General features: G+C 41.0%; 2 protein-coding genes across 2 annotated transcripts in view; one reads left to right on the top strand and one right to left on the bottom strand.

Moving 5' to 3' along the window:
- Positions 1-21,496, bottom strand: part of LOC102794551 (general transcription factor IIF subunit 2-like) — a 67,824-nt gene that overhangs the window by 18,641 nt on the left and 27,687 nt on the right. The window lies entirely within an intron of this gene.
- Positions 12,781-14,744, top strand: kctd4 (potassium channel tetramerization domain containing 4). Its single transcript, XM_006802403.2, has one exon. The coding sequence runs from the start codon at positions 13,111-13,113 to the stop codon at positions 13,885-13,887; it is 777 nt and encodes a 258-aa protein (XP_006802466.1). The 5' UTR covers positions 12,781-13,110; the 3' UTR covers positions 13,888-14,744.

Below are 21,496 nucleotides of genomic sequence, written 5' to 3' on the forward strand. Positions count from 1 at the left end.
ATCACGCTTTCTCCATGTTCCTTTTATCTTGTTGTCGAGTCTCAGTCTCTGTTTGGTGTTTAGCGCAGACACGTACCAGTCCTTCTATATAATTTCCAAACATACCAGTCACCAAGATTATTATCGTTAACGAAAACTAACAAAATAACGAAAACTAGAAGTGAAAAAACATTTTCGTTAACGGAAATAAAAATAAAAACAAAAAAAGTAAAACTAACTAAAACTATAATGAGTGTTCACAAAACTAACTAAAATGAACTGAATTTATAGCAAAAATGTGTTTAGTTTTCATTGATGTGTGCGTGTCATACAATAGTCAAGGGTGAAAATGAAGTTTAGTTTCCAGATTTTTTTCTTGCTGTGTCTCATTATGCCAGCAGGTGGCAGTACGTTAGTCGAGTCGTCTGTGTTGCTGCTCCATCCACGCGCAGAATCATGTCAGGAAAAGTTGGGAGCCAGAGTCCAATTTGGGATTACTTTGAATATGACTGTGTTTTGGATAAAGCAAGTGTCTTGTAGTGGAAACAGACAAATTATGAGGGACATTTCTAAAGGGAAAAAAATCCCACAAACCTTAAAGTGCACTTGAAAAGCTCACACAAGAAGGCTAACCTAGCTTACCTTGAGAAGGTAAGGGAGCACGCCCAACCCCCATCCCCAGAAAACAGAAGCTAACCCCAGGCAAGGCAGCGTGATGCATCCCGAGACAACAGGACTGGGATATCTACACAACTGTGTGAGTCAATTACCTTCAAAAAGTTTATCAATTCACTTGAACCAAAATTACGAACACCCGGTGCTGCGAGAGTTAATAGTCTCATTGGGGCCAAGATATACATTTTATAGTTGCCTGGTATCAATGGTTGTTCATCTGCCTTTATTTATTTAAAGAACCCATAGGTGGGAATGTGAGTTGTCTGTCTCTGCATGTTAGCCCTGCGACAGACAGGCGACCTGTCCAGGGTGCAGTATGGTAGCTGGAATAGCAACATACCCAAGGATGAGCAGAATGACTGATATGATGAAACTGGGATTTTGTTACACTTAATTATTGCCAACACAACTAAAACTATAACTGAAACTAATCAAAACTAAACTGAAACTAAGGATTTTCAAAAAAATAAAAACTAAACTAAACTAGCAAACAATTGGTAAAAACTAATTAAAACTGATATAAAATTGAAAATCTGAAGTCAAAACTAAATAAAAATAAAAACTAATGAAAATTGCAAAACTATTAAAACCCTGCCAGTCACATTTGTTGAGGTCTATGTCTTTGTGACTTGTACTTTTGTTTTTGGGAAGGTGCACATAGAGCTATGCTGTAAAGCAAGCATTAGGCAATCCTCAGTTTTGGCATTGCACAAGATTCCAACCCTGTTATCCCAGGTTCAAGTCCTCTGCACAGTCTTACCTTCTGTGTAGACTGCTCCTTTTCATACAGATAACCTGAAAGGATTTTGATTAACCGAAGTCTCTTGTCACAGACTAGATTAGCTAAAGCCAGTATAGCTGTCTGATTCCCTCTCATGCCATCTGAATAAAAATTTGTTGAAAGGTTATTATGAGCGTTTTGTTTTTTTGTTTTTCTTTTTCAGTGTCAGTGAAATTGTGTGGCCTAACCCAGCTCTGCACTCTGCACTATTACAACCTCAATGATTTTCCAAGTAGTAGTAGTGGCAGATCTATTGCTTTGGGTTGCTTTTAAATTGCATTGTATGTATAGCAAAGTGACTGTGTTCAGTTTTTTGGACAGTTAAGCATGATTGATATTGTAATAACAACAAATACCATCTAAAAGTGCCACAGTCAGAGCCACAACATAGTGCAGTGGAAAGCAGTGCAGACATGGGAGTTGTAAAAAAAAAAAAAGAGAGACATGTAGCAGCACAGTTTCTTTTATATAGTTGAGATGCAGGAAAATATGATGTTTGTTCTTAAAACTGCAGAGTAACAGCACAAAGAACAATGCAAACTGTATCATAATTCATCCTACATTAGTCTCTCTCTTAATTTCATCATGAATACAAGCGTATGTACATAAAGCAGAGCACTGTAGCTTGGTGAAAAAAGACACACAAGCAAATCAATGCTTAAAAAAAATACAAAAAACACTGCACAATAAAGAAAAGCACTGCAGTTAACAGAGATCCAAAACTCAAATGTTTCCAGAGATATTCCTATCATCATATAGAAGTGTTACTCTCATTTAAGTAAGTGTTACAAATAAACTTACTATAGCAGCTACATGATATGCAAAATATGCAAAATATCGTTAAACCTGGACACTTTACTGAAATCCAAAAATGTGTATTTAGGCCAAAATTCAATGTCATTGTAGGTAAGATATTTAAGATATTCCATAAAAATAAATGTATTATTAATATAGAATAATATGTCTGGACAGTGGCTTCATTAAATGTCAACATTCTGTAACTAGTTTTTCAGATCTTGGATCTTAAAGAACTGCAAGGGAGCTTTTATATGTATTTAATGAGTCCGTTTCTGCAATAGGTGAAATTTTTGCTCAGCGTTTCAGCAGCAAAGCTTTCAGATCATCCTCTCTGGGGAATCAAGACGCTGACATCACTGGTCCTTGGAAAGATTTAGACTTTGATTTCTCCTCATCAGTTTTTTTCAGCAGGTCTCGCTTTGCTTCAGATCATTTTGATGCTGAAACATCCACTTCCTTACTTATTTTACTCAGTTAATTGTGGCTTACTTCTTAATTTTTTGCATCCAAATAGATTTTTTACACTTCTTGACTCCATCATCAATAAATGCATGTAGGGATGTAGGGATCATTTTTTCCAGGTGCTCATGAGCTTGTTATACTTTGTTGTAAAGCCTTTTTGGTGTTTGAGAAATGTTCATTATTATATGACTAACCTCATGACTTCACACTTGATGATGGTTTATATGTGATGAGTTAATAATATGGGGCTATAAAAAGTCACAGCTCTGCACATAACGACTGCTGCTTTGGCCTTTGTTGGAGAACCTTGACAGCGCTACAGAAGTGGTGAAATTATTAACTCTGACCAAAGTATTGTTATTTAAACAGTAAATGCTTCTCCAGGCCTCTCTATGTGTTCGAAAGGCAAAGATAAGAAATATATATATTTGCATTTCCAGACTATTATTTGTAAGAGAGAATGTTGAGGAAAAAGCTGCTGATTTGCTGTTTGATCTGCATTCCCAGCCTTACCCTGACCACGAGCTGTGGGCAGTGACCAAAAGAATGACATCATGAGTACAAACAACTGATGGAAAGAAGCCAGTTGAGGTGGTTTGGGGATCTGACGAGGATGCCTTCAGGAATCCTTTTAGGTGAGGCGTTTCATATCCAACTGGGAAGAGATCCTCGGATAGACTCAGAACATGCTGCAGAGATTACATTTGTCAGCTGGCTCAGGAACACTTCAGTGTCTCTGTTTAGACCGCTACAACCAAAACATGCACCCAGATCAGCAACAAACAATGGATGGATGGTACTACTTCTTGGTTGATCCATGTGATATGTCAGAACTAGACTAATGAATATGTGGAATCTATGGAGTCAGATGAAACACACCAATTATTTAAACTACAGGAATGCCTTAAAGACCTGGATGACCTTTATTTCCTGCTTCTAAATTGAGATGAAACTGAGGTTATTGTACTCGGCTTTAAAAATCTTATAAATATGTTGTGTAACTAGATGCTTATTCTGGTACTCTGTTATTAGCTTGCCCTGCAGTAACACTGTGAACACTGTGAGGAATCTTGGGAGTCTGTTGTTGACCAGGATGTGCTCTAGTATGCGCGTACTAAACAAATATGTCAGACTGGTTTCTTCCATTTGCGCAACATCTCCAAAATTAGAAACCTCAGAGTGATGCTAAAACACTAGTTCATGCCTTTATTACTGTTATGTTAGACAACTGGGAGTCTGTGGAAACAGTTCCCAGGCTGGACAGAAGCTGTCTCTACTTTTAAGAACAAGCTTAAGACTTTCCTTTTTGACAAAGCATATGTTGACACTGAATCTCCCCTTAGTTACTGCAATTGGTCCAGGCTGCTGGGGGCTTCCCATGATGCACTGAGCATTTCTTCTTCTTTCATCTTCCCCCCCCCCCCCCCCACTATTTGTTTATACACCATGCATTTATTCAGTCTTCTCCCCCTCACCCCCAACTGGTCATGGCAGATGACTGCCCCTCCCTGAGCCTGTTTCTGCTGGAGATGCCTTCCTGTTAAAAGGGAGTTTTTCCTTCCCACTGTCACCAAAAGCGCTTGCTCAGAGGGGGTCATCTGATTGTTACAGTTTTCTCTGTTTTCTCTGTATTATCGTAGGGTCTTTACCTTACAATATAAATCACCTTGAGACAACTGTTGCTGTGATTTGGCACTGTATACATAAAAACTGAATTGAATTCGAATGATCAGCATGCGTGTTTGTCCGTTTCATGGCCACACAAAGTTCTAAAATATCACTGTATTAGAAAATATTTGAAGGAATCGTGACTGGAAGATGAGCCTGTTATCGGAACATACATACAAATGGAAACCTTTGATATATTATAACTTATTTTGACCAACCCCACATGGTAATTTGACCCTTAAAAGTATACAATGAGTTGTTCCAGTGAATTATGAGAACAATGGATCAAACATCCAGGGCACCAATGCTTGTTTCTCTTACTTTAATGTTACAATGTTAATCTTACGTTACATTTGTGAAGCTTCTTCCTACTGAAACTATGATGTATCTCATGATAATAATGTAGCTTGTTATGGAAAAGTTATAGAAAAAAATGCAGTGAATTGTGAATTTATTGTGACACCCAGAGTGAGTAAAATAGATCTTCCATCCATCCATCCATCCATCCATTCGCTTCCGCTTATCCTTTTCAGGGTCGCGGGGGGTGCTGGAGCCTATCTCAGCTGTCATAGGGCGAGAGGCGGGGTACATCCTGGACAGGTGGCCAGTCTGTCGCAGGGCCAACAAACAGGGACAGACAACCATTCGCACTCACATTCACTCGCACATTCACACCTAGTGGCAATTTGGATTATCCAATTAACCTATCCCCAAATGCTACATGTCTTTGGACGGTGGGAGGAAGCCGGAGTACCCGGAGGGAACCCACGCAAACACGGGGAGAACATGCAAACTCCACACAGAAAGACCCCGGCCTGATGGTGGAATTGAACTCAGGACCTTCTTGCTGTGCGGCAACAGTGCTAACCACCGTGCCATCTTGCAATATGAAAATATCATGTAGGCAGCTCCCGTACTTAAAGCATTACGACGACTCATAAATGCTCAAACAACAATAACATGAATTAAAATGTGCAATATTTTTGATCCACCCCTTTGTACTCTGGAGGTTTTAACACTGAAAATATTAATATTATTAAGGCTATATTTTGTACAGCTTCTTAAAACACACCTAAGCTATTGTATATATTTAAAAAAATTGATTGACTTTATGTGGAATAATTGAGTTTGATTATTATTAAAAATTCATACAACAAAAATGCGTGGGATTAAAGTTTAATCATTTTGATGTTTTTGTTTAGGTCTGGAAACTTGAATGAAGTTTATGCATCTAGCTTTTAGACATCAAATTTTTATACTTGGGAGTTTACTTTATCAGCTACTAAATACAACAGACAAAGGGAAATAGACATGAACACACTGTGTGCACACACATACATACACAACAGCTGTGGCAGGCTAGTCTAAACATAATGACAAGCAAGCACTGAGTTTGCTAAGGTGGGGGGTGGGTAAGGACATGACGGGGCCAAAGTCACTGATTGGATCTCCAAATATAATTTCCCATTAAAGCTCATATCTGCCAAGCCCAGAGGCTGCTTCATTAAAGAAATTTAATGATTCCATTCGTTAACTTTGAAGTGATTTTCTGACGTATGCACTTCTACTCAACCCACTCGTTTTGATTTTAAAGTTGATTAGCAGCATCCATATGCAACAAGTAGGCTTTGAAGTCCAGTAAATACACAGAGGAGTGCTGGGCATTTAATTACGAGTGGACCGGTCTGGCATAAATGAGTCGGTTTCTCACCTTAAAACCTCTTGGGCAAAACAGAGCATTGAGAGTTTTTAAAAAAGGTATAAAAATAGGGTGAATTTTAATGTCAGGGTGGCTTTTATTATAAATCTCACCTTTGTGCCTTTACAGGAATCATACAATCCTGCATTTTGGGACGGGGTCATGCTCTCCTAGAACAGTAGAAAATGAAATATGCCCACCTTATAAACCCCTTAAAGAAGCTTTCATTGATTATTTGCCAGCCTCTCAGGACAGTCTTTGTACAAACACACCTGAACTTTAATTGATGCATACAAGCCATGAAAGTATAGTTATGAGCTGAGCAGTTTCCATGAAGATTATAGGCTTTACCTAAAAGATGGATCTGTCTAAAAACTGAATCCATTGGATAAGTGCCTTTAAGCTGGATTCTTATAATCACGGCTCCTTGGACCTGTGACCTCAGTAAATGCTTTTCTGACCAATTTATGGGCTCTGTTGATGCTTTGAAGTCACACTAAATACAAGATGATGTTTATTTTGTAAATTATGGTCATTATTATCCACTAAGATGGATAAACAAGGGTATAATCATCAGTTATTGACATATGAATAACAAAGCATTAGCCTTGGTTCCACAGTTTCAGTCAGATTTGCCCTGTGTTTGAGGCATCTGGTTTTAAAGAACTAAAAACAGAGAGTGATGTCATGGTTGCTACAGTCATCATTTATATACAGTCTACGGTTTCTGGGCACTGCATTTTCAAACTTCTACATTAGCATTTTGGCTGCTGAGATACATTTTTAAAGCCAGAATTCACCATATTTAGACGAGAGGGTCAAGCGTTAGGTTATCAGTTAGAGGTGCAACACATAAAAGCACAATTCTGCTAATTACTTCTAAGTAACAGACTAATTAAGTACTAATATTTCAATCACCAAAACTGGAGCACTGACTTCTCCGGCTTGCTGTGCTGCTCCAAAAAGGCACCAAAAGCGCAAACACAGTACAAAGGTCCCGTTCAGTGGCTGCTGTTGCTCGAGGTGAGGCCCGTGGCAGGGACACGTGTCAATCAAAACAACCTCGTCAGTTTCCAAATGAGAAATTGCTTTTTTACTATCCTGTAAATGTGCTCTTATCCTGGCTCAATTTCAGGTTGCTGCTTGATTCATAAAGAAAATTGAAGACAGTTACGTCCTTTAATCTTGCAATGATGTTATTCAGGGATCACTGAAACTCAGCTGGGATTTTGTAGGAGCATTGAACTCAGTGACTTCCTGTCGGTTGCCCACAGCTGGCCACGTGTAAAATTTTCCTGAAGGATCACCCAGCAGCAGAAACAATAAGACCTTTAAATTGAGAGTGATGTGCTCATTTACGCATGTGGCACAGCAGCATTAACTTAATTAAAGGAGTCAGTCAGGATGCAACAGAAAATAATGTTGTTCTGCAAATCCGATCTATACAGTGGACCTGCTGGTAATAAAGCCTCTGAATGAATCTTGACCTCTGAACATTTTTAATAATGTATAAATCATAACGCATAAAATTCATTTATACTGCTTTAATTGTGATGTAGAACACAGGATTGTGGAAGTAAACTTTTTAGCAGCTTGGATAAATCTGAGCCTCTTCCCGACCAGGTCTATGTTCTTTTTCTTGGCAGGTACTCACTGAGCACGTTGCTATGGTGTCGGACTGCTGAAATTCAAACTGAGCATCAGAAAGGAGAAGAAAAGTGATTTAAGTGACTTTGAATATGGCACGCTCGTTGGTGCCACATGGTCTGGTATGAATATTCTCAAACTGCTGATCTGCTTGGATTTTCCCAAAGAAGCGTCTCAAGGGTTTACGCAAAACAGTCCAAAAAAGAGAAAATGTCTACTGAGTGGTTTCAAGCTGAGGCTGAGAGGGTCAGAATTTGGCATAAACAACATGAAAGCATGAATGCATGCTGTCCACTTGTTTTTTTAAATAGTTTAGAGAATAATAATCATCTCAATATAAGGACTAATTATCCATCCATCCCCTTCTGCTTATCCTTATCAGTGTTGTGGAGGGCATATAAAACACTGGGACATTACCACATGGTAGTTAACACATAATGCACCAGCACCAGCATAAATGCCAGCAATGACGTTGGCTGCTTATGTACATTAAGTCGTAGGTTCTGCAAAGATTCCCTGCAGAAGTCTAAATACGGCGTCAGGCTGCTGGTGGTGTGGGGGATATTTTTTTAGCACATGTTGGGCTCCTTAGCACCAACTGAGCATTTAAATATCAAAGCCTACCTGAGTACTGCTGCTGACCATGCCCACTGCACTAAGCCTCAACAGTCAGCAGATCTCAATCCCAAAGAGCACATATGGGATGTGACAGAAGGAGAGGTTGGATCGTGGATGTGCAGCCGACAACTCTGCAGGCACTGTGTGATGCTGTCACATCAACACAGCTAAAATTTCTGAGGAATGTTTTGAGCACATTGCTGTAATCTGTGCCATGAAGAATTAGGACAGTTTTCTCAGAGCCTGGTTCTGCCCGAGGTTTCTTCCTGTCAAAAGGAAGTTTTTCCTTCCCACTGTCACCGATTGCTTGCTCATAGGCCATTTGATTGTTTGGGCTTTCTCTGTATTATTGTAGGATATTTACCATAATAATATAAAGCGCCTTGAGGTGACTACTGTAGTGATTTGGCACTATATAAATCTAAAGGCAAAAAGCGATCCAACCCGGTACCAGCAAAATGTACCTAATAAAGTGGCTGGTGAATGTATACCTGAGCAGTTTCTTTCTATTCAGGATGTTCTGACTTGTTACACAAAACTGCTCTACACCCATGCCAGCAGCTCTGTGAGGCAAATACTACATATAATACATACAAATACTAATAAACCAATATTTAAGAGGTGTAATATTAAGCATCTTTAACTAACAGACACATTTTATCGGTGATGATTAAAGTCAGGATAGTTTTTCATCACAAATTTTTTATTTATGTATAGAGATGGGAGCTCTGTGTGCATTTAACCATTGTTTATGCTATACTTCCCCTTTTCCTCCATGGGTCATATTCTGTTTGCTTGTTTGTATTACTGAAAAAATAATATTGGTGATAGGGTGCTGATATTCATAAAAAGAAAAAGTAGCTGTGATCAAATCAAAATTCACACAGTCATCATTTCAAAAACACGCTGCTCCCATCTGATCAGCTCAATCCCCTGGGATGAATAAAGCGGGAGATTGACAGCTCCGAGCTCGCACAAGACCCCATTTTAAGTGGTTGCCATGCCAGCTTCACAGCAGTCAGTGACTCCATGTTACACCACAAGCTCTTAGAGCGGCTCTATGAATAATTCACCACCTTTAAGAGCGAAGGAGAGTCCTTGCTAGCAGCATTTTGGGGAATTTATTTCAAACATTCAAAAAGCTGTCACTTTGACAACAGCCGCGACTAACAGATTCCCACCGACGTTTGAAGACGACGACGGTCCCCGGCGAGGCTGTTTTAATAAAGAGAGCAGAAAGCAGGTCAAACCTCCCACAATCCTCTCTGCTGCATCTTGTCCTCGTTTGCGATTCCAATTGAGTGTCGTTAACGATGATACAACTAATCACTTATGAACGGAAAGATCACAGAGGCGACGCACAGGAGCCGTCGTTTTGGGGATCAACTACCCCACGTAGGCAAGGAAAAGAAGCATTTCAGTCACATCAATCAGAGAGCGCTCGCATGTTTGAATAAAGTGTTTCAGTTCAAGTGAATCTTCAATCAGTGCACTTGCCTACATGATTCATTTACATCTACAGCAGCAGCAGCAGCAGCAGCAGCTCTGAGGAGTAAGTGGGTGATAACCTGTTGCATCAGAGGAACATACTTGTTGCTTTTTAGGTGGAAAAGCAATCAGTGTAGCCTTTTTTTTTTTTTATTCATTTCTGTCTGTTATTAAGGGCAAAAGAGCAGGGATAATTAAATGGAGGATCTACAAATAAGCAGACACACATGAAAAAGATAGATTTATAACCTTTCTGCCTCATTATTGATTCTTAAAAGGTGCAGCAATGCAGCTAGTTTTCATGCTCACAGGGATTATTCAGTTTAATGTATTGCATTCTAATATATTTAGATTTAACAGCTATTCGCTGACATATTTTAAAGCAATAAAGCCAAAATTTTCAGTAGTTACAGAAACTCAAGTGTGAATATTTGCTGGTTTTCTTTAAACTGAATAGCTTTAGGTTTTTGACACTGGGGTGTAACGAATAATCATTTTGTTGAACCTCTTAAATTAATTATAATGCATTTTTTACTTTTCTGCCTTTTAAATTTTTTCCCCTCATTCTCATTAGATCCATTGTGGGGTAAAAGAGAAGCCATGCATAAGGCAGGATTTCATTTTACGTATCAGAAAGAAAACAAAGAAAAGAAATAAATAGATAACCAACAGATCCAAAAGCACCCAAATGCAGATACAATTCATTCACAAAACTCTGCAATACTCAGCACCAAGAAATCTGCCCGTAATTGCTGGATTCTGACCTGATCTGAATAATCTAAGCGGCATGGGTAATCTCCCAATTGAAGACCTTGCCTAAATGTTCTATAATTTATGCAGAGGCTGTCATTCATCACATTGGTACCTCCCCATAAATAAGAAAATGCGGTGTAATCAGATACTTGTTTTAATGTCACTACCCACTCTGATTTAAAAGCATCCTTATTGTATTGATTCCTTAAGGAACTAAACATAAGAGGATAACTTGAGCCTGCTGGTGTCCAATAATCCACACCACAAACCACGTCTATATAGAGCACATTTTTATTCACCTTAAGTAGTTTCTTCAGAAATTTACCATGAAAAACTTCGATAAACGAGATATCTTCACACCTCTGACTCGTATACTGGTAAGCAACTGTAGCAGGGCTTCAACAGATAATCCCGAGTCTCTAGCTTTAGTTACCCCACTGAAAAGGGCGTTTTTTAGCCTGCTTTACTCGTTTTCGACAAGCTTGCTACCGCTACATGTTACATCGAGATAACCTAATCTTCCACTACTCGTATAACTGAATTTTCTCACAAGGCAAATAAATTTAAATGCCTTAACAATATTTTGCTAGTGAGTAATCAAACATATAAACACCACTGCAAAAGAAGGCGCCCCGTCTCCGTTGCCCTCCGGTGACAAACCGCCACGATCCAGGTATTTTGTCACTGCCAGACTTCTGTGCAAGTGATGATAAATTATGAAAATTAACTGGCATTGCCTCCCTGGTGTAAAAACACATCTGAAGTAGGTTACAAACCGTCTGCACTGAAATATTTCTGCAGCAGTAGCTGCGCGGGTCAGAATCAAGAGTAAACATGGATTTAGTGTGCAGGCTATCGGGCCTGAGTGTTTGTGTAAGTGCTTGCGTGATGAATAAGAAATGCAGGGAGTTCAACATGGGAGCAATCTGACTGCTGACATTTTCCACTTCTAATATAGAAACGCCAACAAGTAATAAAGAGGACACGAGGAAAACCTGTTCTTAAAAGGCGACTGCATGATAAGACTGATGCAAAGATGTTTCTTTTATGGATTATATGTTTAACAAAATCATTAAATCACCACATGGAAGCTGAAGTACACATTGATTTTGCACACTCACACTTTAGAGCAGCTTCTGCTATAAAATGAACATCTACCACAAAGCTGAGACGTATCATTTACCGTTATTTATTTAGCAGCTTCCTAGAATGGTAATTTTTGTTCGACTTTCAGCCCAACTACAGTTATTTAACATAGTATTTAGTGTATTAGAGTGTAAGCATGAAGCACCAGACCAAATCATCTGCGTGGTATGCGCAGACTTTTATGTTTTTATCACACGCTGTTACCAGTCAGCACTGCTGGAGCCGCTCTGCGTGTTTCCTCGTGTTTGATATGAACTGTGATTTCTTTCACATTTGTACTCGCGCTGGAGGAGACGCAAAAAATGTGAAACGCAGAACAAAAATAAGCACACACGGACGCACATAAACAGCAACGGCGTGAGTCGTTAGTACCGAGCGACCAGTGGACCATTTTCCCCCTGACAAGAGGCTACAGGCCAAAAGCATTAACCAATTCAAAAGCTGTCCTTCATGACCGGACCACCGTGGACTGTAATTGGTCCATTTCCTTCACAAGGCCCTCAAAGCGAGCGCGCACACACCGCACGCACGGGCGCGATCAATAAACAATTTGCTAAGACAGAGGGCCTGCCTGTTACCTCGCAAGAAGGAAAGCAGGAGAGTCACATAAATTTACATGAAGCGAGGCCAGCCGCCTCCTTCTCCCCGTCATGGCCGGAGATTTCAGACAGATTCCAGTTCACATGAAGCGCTGTGTGGTAAAACAGATGGATCTGGCTGCAAAAAGGAGTTTCATATTCAGACTCACACACGCTGAGACAATTTCACACCACAAAAATTATGGAAGCAACCCTCCCCCCTCCATCTGGTGAAAGCATGGCGTGCGTGCATGTGTGTGTGTGTGTGTGTGTGTGAACTAACAGCTAGAGCTGAGCTTTGCACCTTTTTTTTATCCAAGATAATTAAAGACAGAGTGAAAGAAAGAAAAAGAGCGAGCTTCTGGAGTCTGTACTCCTCTGGTGTTTGCTCACATACTCCCTCTCTCTCCTCCCTGTATGTGACGCTGCCTGCCCACCCACTCTTAAAGAGAGAGAGAGAGACAGAAAGAGTAGAAGAGAGAGAGAGAGACAGCGAGAGGAGGGACACGGAGCAGAACAGAGAGCGAGTCTGTTTTCAGCTCCCAGTTCACTGTCGCTCCTCTGCCAGGCAGCACTCACCCATCCACCATCACACGCTCTCAGACACATTTGCTCTCACTATACCGACAGCTGACAACACCTTCTCATTTCCTCTGCTGCCGCACCGACCCACAAAGTCAGATCCAAAGGAGAGGGGGGAAGAGAAAGAAAAAAAAACTGACTCGATTGGTACCGAGCACACACAAACACACACGCGCACAGCTGAGCAGACACACCAGCTCCGAGGCTGGGTCGAGGCTGGAGAGGGCGTCTGGAGAATGGAATGGGACCTCAGCAGGATGGAAAGTGAACTGAGGCACATCAACCCGGACCTGCTGCAGCCCAGCAAGAGCTTCAAGAAGCCCTCCTCGGGCACCATCACCCTCAACGTAGGGGGGTTCCTGTACACGGCCCACCGGACCACCCTTGCCAAGCAACAGGGCTCGTTTCTCGAGGAGGTGGCCAACGGTAAGAAGGCGGTCCAGCACACCGATTCCATGGGCAACCCCTTCATCGACAGAGATGGTCCGGTTTTTCGCCATGTGCTCAACTACCTCCGAACAGGAGAGCTCCAGCTGCCCGATGACTTCCGGGAGGCGGGGCTCCTGCGACGAGAGGCCGATTTTTACCGCCTGACTGAACTGGTGGAGGCTGTGGTCGAGTGGGAAACTCAGAGGGCGGCACAGCGGGAACCCGCCTTCCTGGAGGTGACGGATAGCCACGAGAGGTCGCAGGGCCTCAAGGTGTACTGCAGTGACCCCGCCTTCATCGATAAGGTCAAAGGGCGGCTGGTGCAGATCTCCAAGAGCCGCCTGGATGGCTTTCCGGAAGAATTCGTGGTGTCATCCAACGTGATACAGTTCCGACACTTCATCAAGTCGGAGCCTGGCTCGCGGCTCGTTCTGAAGGAGGACAGCACATTCCTGTGCACACTTGACTGTCTGAAACTAGAGACAGTGATGCTAGCACTGAGATCGGGCTTCAAGCTTGTCACCTGCCTCGACAGCAGCAAAGGCTCCGTGGTGGTGGCCGAGGCCCTGCATTTTGTCAAGTAGGATGAAGATGATGAAGGAGGCGGGGAGGGGGAAGATAGAGGGAGAAGGGAAAGAGCCTGTTTCTATATCCACCCTGTGAGGTATTGGTTTGAAAGTGTTGTAAGATGTGCCGAGCTGTAATGTGTCATTGATAGAAGAACTGGTGGGTAGGTCTGTCGTACAGGGCAGGTTTTAAATGTTTACTGCACAATAGTGGCTTACACAAACACGGGATATGTTTTTGGGTGATTGTTCTGAGCAGAATGGTATTTCAGCATCACCGTTTGCACTGCTTTGTATTTATAGAACTCAAAATGACCCACATCATCTTGACATTTATAGCATCTTTAACTGCATCTGGTTAGGTATCATGCAAACGTTTAAGTGAAAGTCGACGGCGAGTCCTTTCACACAGAAGACGAGCGCGTCGAATTAAGGTTTTAGAAACTGCTTGTGCTGCGTGATGTGCACTGCTGTGCCATTCAGCTTTTACTACAGCCTCTCTGTGTGTGCGCACACGTGTGTGTATGTGTGCTGGCGTGCGCGTGTGTCCGCTGCTAAACCCACCCCTGTGCGCTGTGTTTAGTTGGTTTAATAGCTTGTGCTCAGTTTATTAGCCTCTCCGGAGCCTGAAGGGACAGCCACAGCTCATTCGGATCGATTCGGATGGACAAAGCGAACTTCACAACCAAATGTTTGAATTTTGAGTGCAAAGAACTGTGATTATTGTAAGGGCTTTGAATCTAGCATGATGCATGTGCACTAAATAAACTGTGTGTTTGTTAGTGCTGTGAGCCTCTGTGAAGCCAGTGACACAAATAATAAAATGCCTATTACTTTTCAATGTGAGTATTTTACAAATAAAAGTGAGACTAAAACTCTTGGGTCAGAGTGTTTTGACGTTTAATGTCGCTGCTTTTGTGTGACAAACCTCCCAAAAACTGCTTCCGTTAATGAGGAAACTTATTTTATGCTATCAGGCAGCAAGTCTTAGTATTAGATTATTTTTCTTTCATACAACAGCTTAAAAGCTACACTTATAACCATTTAGTCCTGACCCTGCTGAACTTACAGTCTGTACAGAGTGAGACTGTTACCCACTGAGTCAGACAGGAGCATTATTAATGTTACGTATCCAAATGGGAGCTATACACAGACTTGGCTCTTGCTTACAGCCAGTACTTTTCCATGCTATAAATGATGCACTTCTGCAGTTCTCCAAACATATGAAACACTGTTTTCCACATCTGGAAAATTAAAAGGAGAAGGGAGTCATTTTCCATGGTTTTACATGCCGGCCAGTGGAAACCTGTAGAAATTAACAGGCTTGTTCAGAATATTTTCTGTGACGCTGTTCCACGATGTATTGTTCAGATCACGCAGCGCTGCAAAGTAGCTAAACATCATTAACTGCAAAAAACTCCAAGACATGGAAGCAAAAATGTAAGATAGAGGCACAGCAGTCAAAGATCTCAGAAATATAATGTACAGGAAATTCCTAAAGGAGCTTCCAGGGGGTGAAAAGGTGCCATAAAATTTGTTTTTGAAAAAGTGTGGAAACTGTTAAAGCAGGTATTAATGCAGTTTCACATCACTGAAATTGTAATTAACAAAACGATAATAAATTGTCAGAAAAGTAAAGGTGCAAGACTTGCTTCTAGAAGGACTTTGATTTAATCTGAAACAAAACTCTATAGTTTCATTTGCCTTCTTGCAATATGCCACATAAAACTATCAGAAGGGCTACAGATACAGTTTTTAGCGGTTAGTACAGAATTAGAATGCTCTGTATTTGTGGCGGCAAAACCGCGCTTTCTTAAATATTTTTTAGAAAATATCTAAATGAACAAACCTCTCTCTTATACAGATACATTAAAAAAATAAATAGAAAATAACAGCAATAACATTAACATATTTATAGCCAGCAAACAGTAGTAATAGTGCAACAGGTCCACTCTAAGGAGAGCACCTGACATCAATATAAAAGTCAGTACTTCTCATAACGCTGCAGAGTATGCAGATGTGCTGCTGCGTAAACAGAAAGATTTATACAAGTTAAATAAAGAGAAAGATTGACGTGGAGCTCTGGTACAAATCTCTGACTGCACATCAACAGTGATAAAGTGAGGCTCACTGTGTGTCCCCACCAGTGTGTCTGCAAAAAGCGTCCTAATTCAGCCCACCGACATCCGCAAAGTGTAAAAAATTGCAGTGAAGTCTTTAACTAGTGTAATATTTCCGTAAAGTAATCTGCCAGCTGTACGACAGTTGATTGAATCAAAAAGTTGCAAAATATTAAAATAGCTGGAAAACTACGCAAGATAGTTTTCTGCCTTTCCACTAATCTACATGTAAATATAGACTGTATGAATGTGGAGAAACTGGGATACAGTGTTGAAAAAGCCAAAAAAAACTTTTCCTATGGCTCAGGTGAAAAATTTCAAAGAGCACTTCTTCAGACTTGCAGGTGAAAAATCAGTGCTTTTACTAGCAAAAATCAACCTATAGGCTCAATAAATGTGGCCAATAAACTAAAAGACGCTGTTTTAAATTGATGTTCTTCTTTAGCTAATGTGGCTCATATTCTCAAATAAAGTATTTTAATCATCCCTATCATATTTTCTACAGCATTTCTTTTTTTATTTTCACAGGAATCCTGCAAGATTACCTCTCTAATATAAACTATGAGTTCAGTGTAAGTAGCTCCAACTTGGTTACAACGCTCATTATGTTTAAAGCAAAGTCTCCCATTATTATGCAACAGTGTCTGTCCCACAGTCTAATCAAAACATGCCCTGGCTCTCACCCTCACACCGCCTGCTACAGTAACTGACAGCCCAAGTCGTGCTGCCTCCACAGTGCCGCAGCTTCCCCTGCCGCAGCCTCGAGGGAGCCCCTTCAAACCCGTCCAGCTCTAGTGGAGATATTTGGCATTTTAAAACTGGGTCAGACTCTGGGATGAATTCTGCCCTCCTCCCCCAAGGAGAATCTCTTTTTATCCCTTTTATCACTGTACCCTGATTTGTGTCATGCATCTAAGCAGCTAGTAACAGGTAACAAGTAATCATTACCTGCAAAGTCCAACTTTGCAATATCGTACTGGTCAAAAGTGCTAACTGTAGGTGTGCTTATTTTAATAGCAGGTGGATTAGTAAAATGATCTAATCAGCCTCCTGGGAGATGATGCAGAAATTTCACAAGTTTGTGATTGCAGGAATGGAAAACATATTGCACTCTGTGAGACCACTGTAATGCAAATCAATGATAAACATGGAAGATGCTGCTTTGATTTCATCAGGTGAAACATTCCTGGCTCAAACATAATATACAAAATGAAAATCAATGGCACTGATATTAAACAGGTACAAAGCTAAGTGATGGAGAACTTCTTTAATTTGAATGCACTGAGAAGTAGAATTATATGCCCGTGAGGCAAATAACTAGACAGTAAATCATCAAATATCTACTCCTACACTTTCACAAAAGGATGGAAAAGAACTAAATCAATACAACAAACGAAGAGATATGCAAATTAGTTTCTCCTATGAGTCTATTTCCTTTCTGAACCGCTTAAATCAAGTTCCTCGTGATGAATACAAACTTAGCTTCAGATCTAAAAGTAGAGGTTGTGTTTACACGGAGCCTAATATTCTGATCATAAATGGTTTAAAATCTAAAACTGGATTCAAATATTTAAACACATAAATCAGGTTAACCAAGCTTGGTTCAATGGCGGTGATCTTCATGTTCACTCCCTCTGTTCTGATGTAAAATGCATGACGATATTTGCTCCGTGTGTCAATCTCTTTCCAAACAAATGGCAGCTTCCAACTGAGATAGTTACAGTCAACTTTAACATCCATCTAAATGTTGCAGCAGAAATCGCCGCTGATAAGACCAGGCACTGTTTTTCTGATCTTCTGTTGTCCATCTTTGGTAACGAGAGTTTCCTGTTCTTGGGCGACAGGAGTGGCATCGGGTGATCCGCTGCTGTAGCCCATCTGCTTCAAGGTCCAACGTGTTCAGAGATGATCTTCTTCATACTATTGTTGTAACGAGTGGTTGTTTGAGTTGCTGCTGCTTTCTGATCAGCTTCAAGCACTCTGGCCATTCTTCTCTTACCTCTGGCATCAACAAGGCATTTTCACCCAGATAACTGGCGCTCACTTATGTTTTCTCTTTTTTTGGACCAATCTCTGTAAACGCTGGGAAAATCCCAGCAGATCTGCAGTTTCTGAAACACTCACAACAGCCCAACTGGCACCAACGATGATGCCAAAGTCACTTAACTCCTCTTTATCCCCATTCTGATGTTCAATTTGAGGAGGTCGTCCTGACCGCGCCTACATACCTAAATGCAATGAGTTGCTGCCATGTGATTGGCTGTTAAAATATTTGTGTTAAAAAGCAGTTAATCAGATGAACCTAATAAAGCGACTTGGACGTTTGTCATTTGTAGTTAAGTGTTTGTCTTTGCTTTAAACTTCAACTAACACTCAAACTAATCAAAAAACCCCTGAAAAGCTAAACTGATATAAGCAACTGAAGTCGAGAAACTAAATGAAAGTAAGTTGAAATAAAAAAAACATCAAAAGGAAATAAAAAACTAATGAAAAACCCGACAACACTAACTGAACAAATCCTCTGTGCATAGTTTGCTCCTAATGCCAACTTTTAGATGAATTAGAGAAACAATAACAAGAAACACAGTTGAGACAAGATTGAGTAACACTGATGAGGAGAAATATATAACATGTATTCAAAACATTCACTGTAGTGCAGTCATTTCAATCATTATGAAAAAAATGCATGGTAGCAACTATAGCTACTGTACTTTCTCTTTAAACATGAGATTTAAACACATACCCCGAAAGCAGGGGTCTCAAACTTGTGGCCTGGGGGCCACTTGCAGCCCGCGTCACCCCAACTCGCGGCCTGTGTATTGACACGAAGAAATGTAATGAAATTTGGCCCTTGAAGTTACTGTTTTTGTTAGGGAGGATTTGCTTGTTGTAGAGTGCAATGTTAAAATAAGTTCTTTAAAAAGCAAAACATTATTTAAAATGAAGGCAGAGAGTACAAACATGTTGAAGGATTGGCTGTGTTAGTTCAGCGAGAGAAAAGCAGTCAAAAAACTAACGGGTACACTTACGTCTGCATTTTCATTTTGTTAAATACAAACAAAATTATAGCAGAAGCGCTGCCGCCACGTGTCTGGAATATTTTCAGAAATAATTGTGGGTGTTTTCTTGTTTGTTTGAGTGTTTTTTATACTACTTGAACACTAAAGTGGCCCTCACATGAGATGATTGTGCCAGCAGTGGCCCACAGGTCATTTAAGTTTGAGACCCCTGCCCTAAAGAAATAACTAAATACCAAATAAATATTTAGAGAGTGAATTTTAGTTGCAGTCGTTCATACTATTTAACGCACATGTCCTCCCACATGTTATAAACCAGCAGGTTCATTGAACGAGAAAGGGGAAAGAAGACATTATTGAGTGTTTGCGTGTGATGGCTGCATCACACGCAGCGCAGACTCAGCGCAGACAGCAGTAATATCAAAAAGAGATATCCAAGTATGAACGTGCAGAATCTGTGGATTTTTTGCAAACAAACGTGCTGGTACTGGGCGACATTTCCAGCACCAAAGCAAACACACACACACAGAGACAGCCTGGCGTACATTCAAACAATGCTAAGACGATGCGTCAAGATCCATTTATGGAAACTTGTGGGAGTGGAAATGTTTAAATTCAATTGTCCCAAATGGTGCCAAGCATTCATCTCCTCTTCTTGTTAGGTGTGGAAAATCCTCCACAAAGCAAGTTACATTGCCTCTCGCTGCCTCTGCTGGATCTGTTCGTTACCGAGCATGCCCATATGGAGAGCAACAATCAGCCACCTTCTGATGACTAGCAGCTCTTGTTTTACTTCTAACTGCGCTCCCCCCGGCACGGCAGCCGAAACCATCTGCTCCGGCAGGGAGATGTCGTCAAACCGACAACCCAGGCGCCACCACCTTCCTCCCCCGACTCATGACTCACACGCCCACGTCGACCTCTGACATCAGGCGAACCTAATCCACAGCCCACTCCTCGCAAAACAAACACAGACGACAAATACACAAACACACATGGTAGGAAAGTAAAGCGCGAACACCTTGAAGAGGAGATTCGCCCAGTGAAGCTGTGATGCTCGCATGTCACTCACGCTTTACTGTCAACAACATCAAACTCGAGGCAGGTTTTAATTGCACATCACCTCCATGCATTTTTTATGAGCGTGACTGCTTCACTTATTAGTTGCGGGAGTCAAAGAGATCCACGCCTCATCAAAAGCTGGGAAAAGGGCAACGAGAGCGGTGGCAGGGGCAGGTGGCGATGAGGAGAGAGGCGGTAAAAGCAGAGAGGGAAAACTCAAATATCAATCTTATCTCAGTCTTTTCACCTGTTGCCAGGCAAACTCAACTCCCTCTGTCGCTCCAACACACCCCTCCTTATCATGACGGCTCAGTCGTGTGGTGCCGCTCAGCCAGAAAATGACTAACATACCTCAGATGTTTGTTTTTTTTAATCTTTCAATCCCAGAGAGAGAAGCAAAAGCAAAGAAGGAGGAGGAGGAGGTGGTGGAGGAAGGATGAAATGAAGAAGGAGAGGGGGAGGGGAGGTCAGGCCCCTACTGCTTTCAGACTCAGCGCAGACAGCAGTAATATCAAAAAGAGATATCCAAGTATGAACGTGCAGAATCTGTGGATTTTTTGGTACTGGAAGCCTCGTGTGCTCCTGTTTGCAGCACAGGGTTTTTAATTTCCCACTTTACAGCCTGTATCGTAGAGAAAGCACTGAGTCACGGTTAACACCGTTCACGCAGGGCAAAGAGTGGTTTGTAATTAGTGGACAGATACCAGCTGAACAGGTCAAACGTGTTAAGTTCTAACATTTCCATTGGTACTTTATTCCTTTCTCACCCGCTATATGTGTAAAAGCTCCTAATGCAACAGTAGGCCATTTGTTAGTTCTAGCTTTTTTTGTGCATATATATATATATATAAAATATAGACAGCTGGGACATGAAGCATTTAATAGACTTGATGAAACCTTGAAAGCGTTGGCTAAAATTTATCTAAGAACCAGTTAAAGATCATTGTCTGATTATTATTTAGCTTTTTATTAACCTTTTAAAAATATATCTGCATCCGAGTCCGACTTTAAACAGCAGCAGCAGCCAGCTCACATATGAGGTTACCGCTTATCGTCTACAACTATTTCTACTTGAGGCACTCATGACTCACTGCTGTTGCCTCCTAAACGAGAGGCGCATCTTCTCAGGGAAGACAAGCCTTCACTGCAGGATTAGGAACAGAAGTCAAAACAGGAAACAAACAGATTGCGACGTTTCTTCCCCCTTGAGGTTTTCTTGTCTGATCTTTGCAGACTGTTGCTGAAATCCTGGGCTCCTTACACTCGTGCACTGACGTATTTTAGAAATGACAACAGAAACAGGCACATGTCTCTGGAGGAAGTTTTTTTTTTATTTTATGTGGTGTTTTTATTTGTTTTATCAGTTTTATAGCTTCTATGCTTTTATGTTCATGCTTTTATTTTGAAAATGCATGTTTTCTGGTGTCT

The sequence above is a fragment of the Neolamprologus brichardi genome, chromosome 16, assembly GCF_056152115.1.
Source record: "Neolamprologus brichardi isolate AB-2024 chromosome 16, ASM5615211v1, whole genome shotgun sequence".
In the NCBI taxonomy this organism is placed as follows: Eukaryota; Metazoa; Chordata; class Actinopteri; order Cichliformes; family Cichlidae; genus Neolamprologus; species Neolamprologus brichardi.